At 41.4% G+C, this 1,895-nt stretch overlaps 1 protein-coding gene across 2 annotated transcripts in view; it reads right to left on the bottom strand.

Annotated features, from left to right (window-relative positions):
* cnmd (chondromodulin) overlaps positions 1–996 on the bottom strand; it is a 7,850-nt gene extending 6,854 nt beyond the window's left edge. For both annotated transcript variants that reach the window (XM_008400256.2, XM_008400265.2), the window contains exons 1-3: positions 922–996; positions 600–743; positions 50–190 (exon numbers count right to left, since the gene is read on the bottom strand). In XM_008400256.2, the coding sequence (XP_008398478.1) occupies positions 50–190; positions 600–743; positions 922–966 (330 nt within the window). In that variant the 5' untranslated portion in view covers positions 967–996. The remainder of the gene's footprint in view (positions 1–49; positions 191–599; positions 744–921) is intronic.
* Between the last annotated feature and the right edge of the window lie 899 nt (positions 997–1,895).

Genomic DNA, 1,895 nt, shown 5'->3' on the forward strand with positions numbered 1-1,895 from the left:
GGGGGGGGGGGGGGGGGGGGGGAGCGAGAACAAGGACAAACTTACTCACAATTTGAAAGTCATGAATCTCCACAGCCTCCCCAGCTTCGCTCCCAGTTTGAAATCTCTGCAGATTGTTGTCAGAATCAATTTTCATGGAGCCCTCTCTCACCTTCCCATTGATGTTCAGGCTGTAGCGAACGCTATAAACCTGGCAGCATTCAAAGCGACATGTTAAAATGACTGATTAGTCGAGTTATGCAAATCTCAAAGTGGCAAACACAAACAGCAGAGGCAGGAACAAGCTTCATGTTGCTTGTGTTATTTACCCCCTCGTAGACATTTCCATGGAACAAAATCCTCTGTAGTTTTAACACACTGAGAATTTGAGTAAAGCACCACAGGAGATGCTGTTGCAGACCCCAATGAGGTGGTTTGCCCCACATGTGAGCTCATTAGAACACAAATAAACATTATGCTGTTGCGTATAAAGTGTGGAAGAGCACAATGAATCAATTTGAGCAGCCTGCGTGTTGAGGTCGGAAGGAAAGATTTAATTTTGCAGTTTGAAATGCCGCACACTTGTCAACATTTTTAACATATAATCCCAATTCACTTACGTTTTTATCGCTGGTTTTCCACATGTAGAGGGAAACCACAAACGTGCACAACATGAACGCTGCACCAGCGATAAGGGCCACAACTCCAAATCTCAGCACATGACTGACTCCAGCAGAAGGTGGTGCGCTGGATGTGCTGCGACCCTTAAATTCAAGAGCAAACAAAGACACACACACACACACACACAGCAAATGCTGAACAATGACTGAGGCAAGACTAACACTGCTGGGTAAAAACTTAAGACTTTACAACGTTGACAGCTTAACAAACACGTCAAAGATGTCAGTAACGGTTTTGATCAAAAACCAGAGCCTGTCTTACCGCAGCACAGCAGGATCCACCAGCTGAATTCTGCACTTTTTCCATAATCCCTCTCTCTCGTGCCTCTGTAATTCCCTCTCTGGTTGCTTCTCTTTATGGAAGTTGGGTTATCCGCCAGAAGGTTTTCCGACAGGTATGTGTGAATGATGTAAGGTTAATATAAAATTGCAAAATTCTTCATCAGAATGTTACTTGGGTCCTCAGGTTTCCGCAAAGGCAACAAGTAGCCAAACGTCTGGTGCCAAACTAAGAAAAAGAAAAAAAAAGAAATACAAAGGAGCTTTGAAGAGATGGAAAAAAAAAATCATACTGTACATTTCTTAAAAATAGCATACTCTCTTGAAGAGAAATGTGGAATTGAGTTGGATAATTTAACAAAATGACAGACTGCATTTATATTTGCACATATTGAATAATACCAAACTATTCAGAAAAAGTGAAGAAACTTGTAAACAGCAGGACTGTACACAACTGTGAAGCTTGTTGGACAAAGTGAGGATTGTAGAGTCTCACAGCTCAGAAAGGACCTGCAGTAATGCTCCTTTGTACATCAAGGATTCAGCACACTGTCACCAAACAGAATTCCAGTTCAATTATACTTGCACATCTTTTTGAGTACTTTTCGAGTAACACAAACCTCTAACAAATTATTTTTCAAGATTTTTGCATGGTTAGCTTTATTCATATTTCTCCCCGCTCTTGCCCAGCTTCATTGTTCCTGCTGAGAGAAACATTCCCACATCCTGAATCCACTACCATATTTATGGAGTGTTTGACCAATAGTACTTGCAACAGATTTGTGTCTGAAAATCTGCAGCTCCTCCAGAGTTACCGTGTGCTCTTGGATAATTTTCCGATTAATGCCCTGAGAAGCATAAAACTGATACCTAATCTTGTCAGTCCAGGTGAAGTTCATAGGTTTACAGAAAAACAATCCTTCTTTTCATCCCATCCATCCATTTTCTTTCACCCTT

The sequence above is a fragment of the Poecilia reticulata genome, linkage group LG2 (genome assembly GCF_000633615.1).
Source record: "Poecilia reticulata strain Guanapo linkage group LG2, Guppy_female_1.0+MT, whole genome shotgun sequence".
NCBI lineage: Eukaryota > Metazoa > Chordata > Actinopteri > Cyprinodontiformes > Poeciliidae > Poecilia > Poecilia reticulata.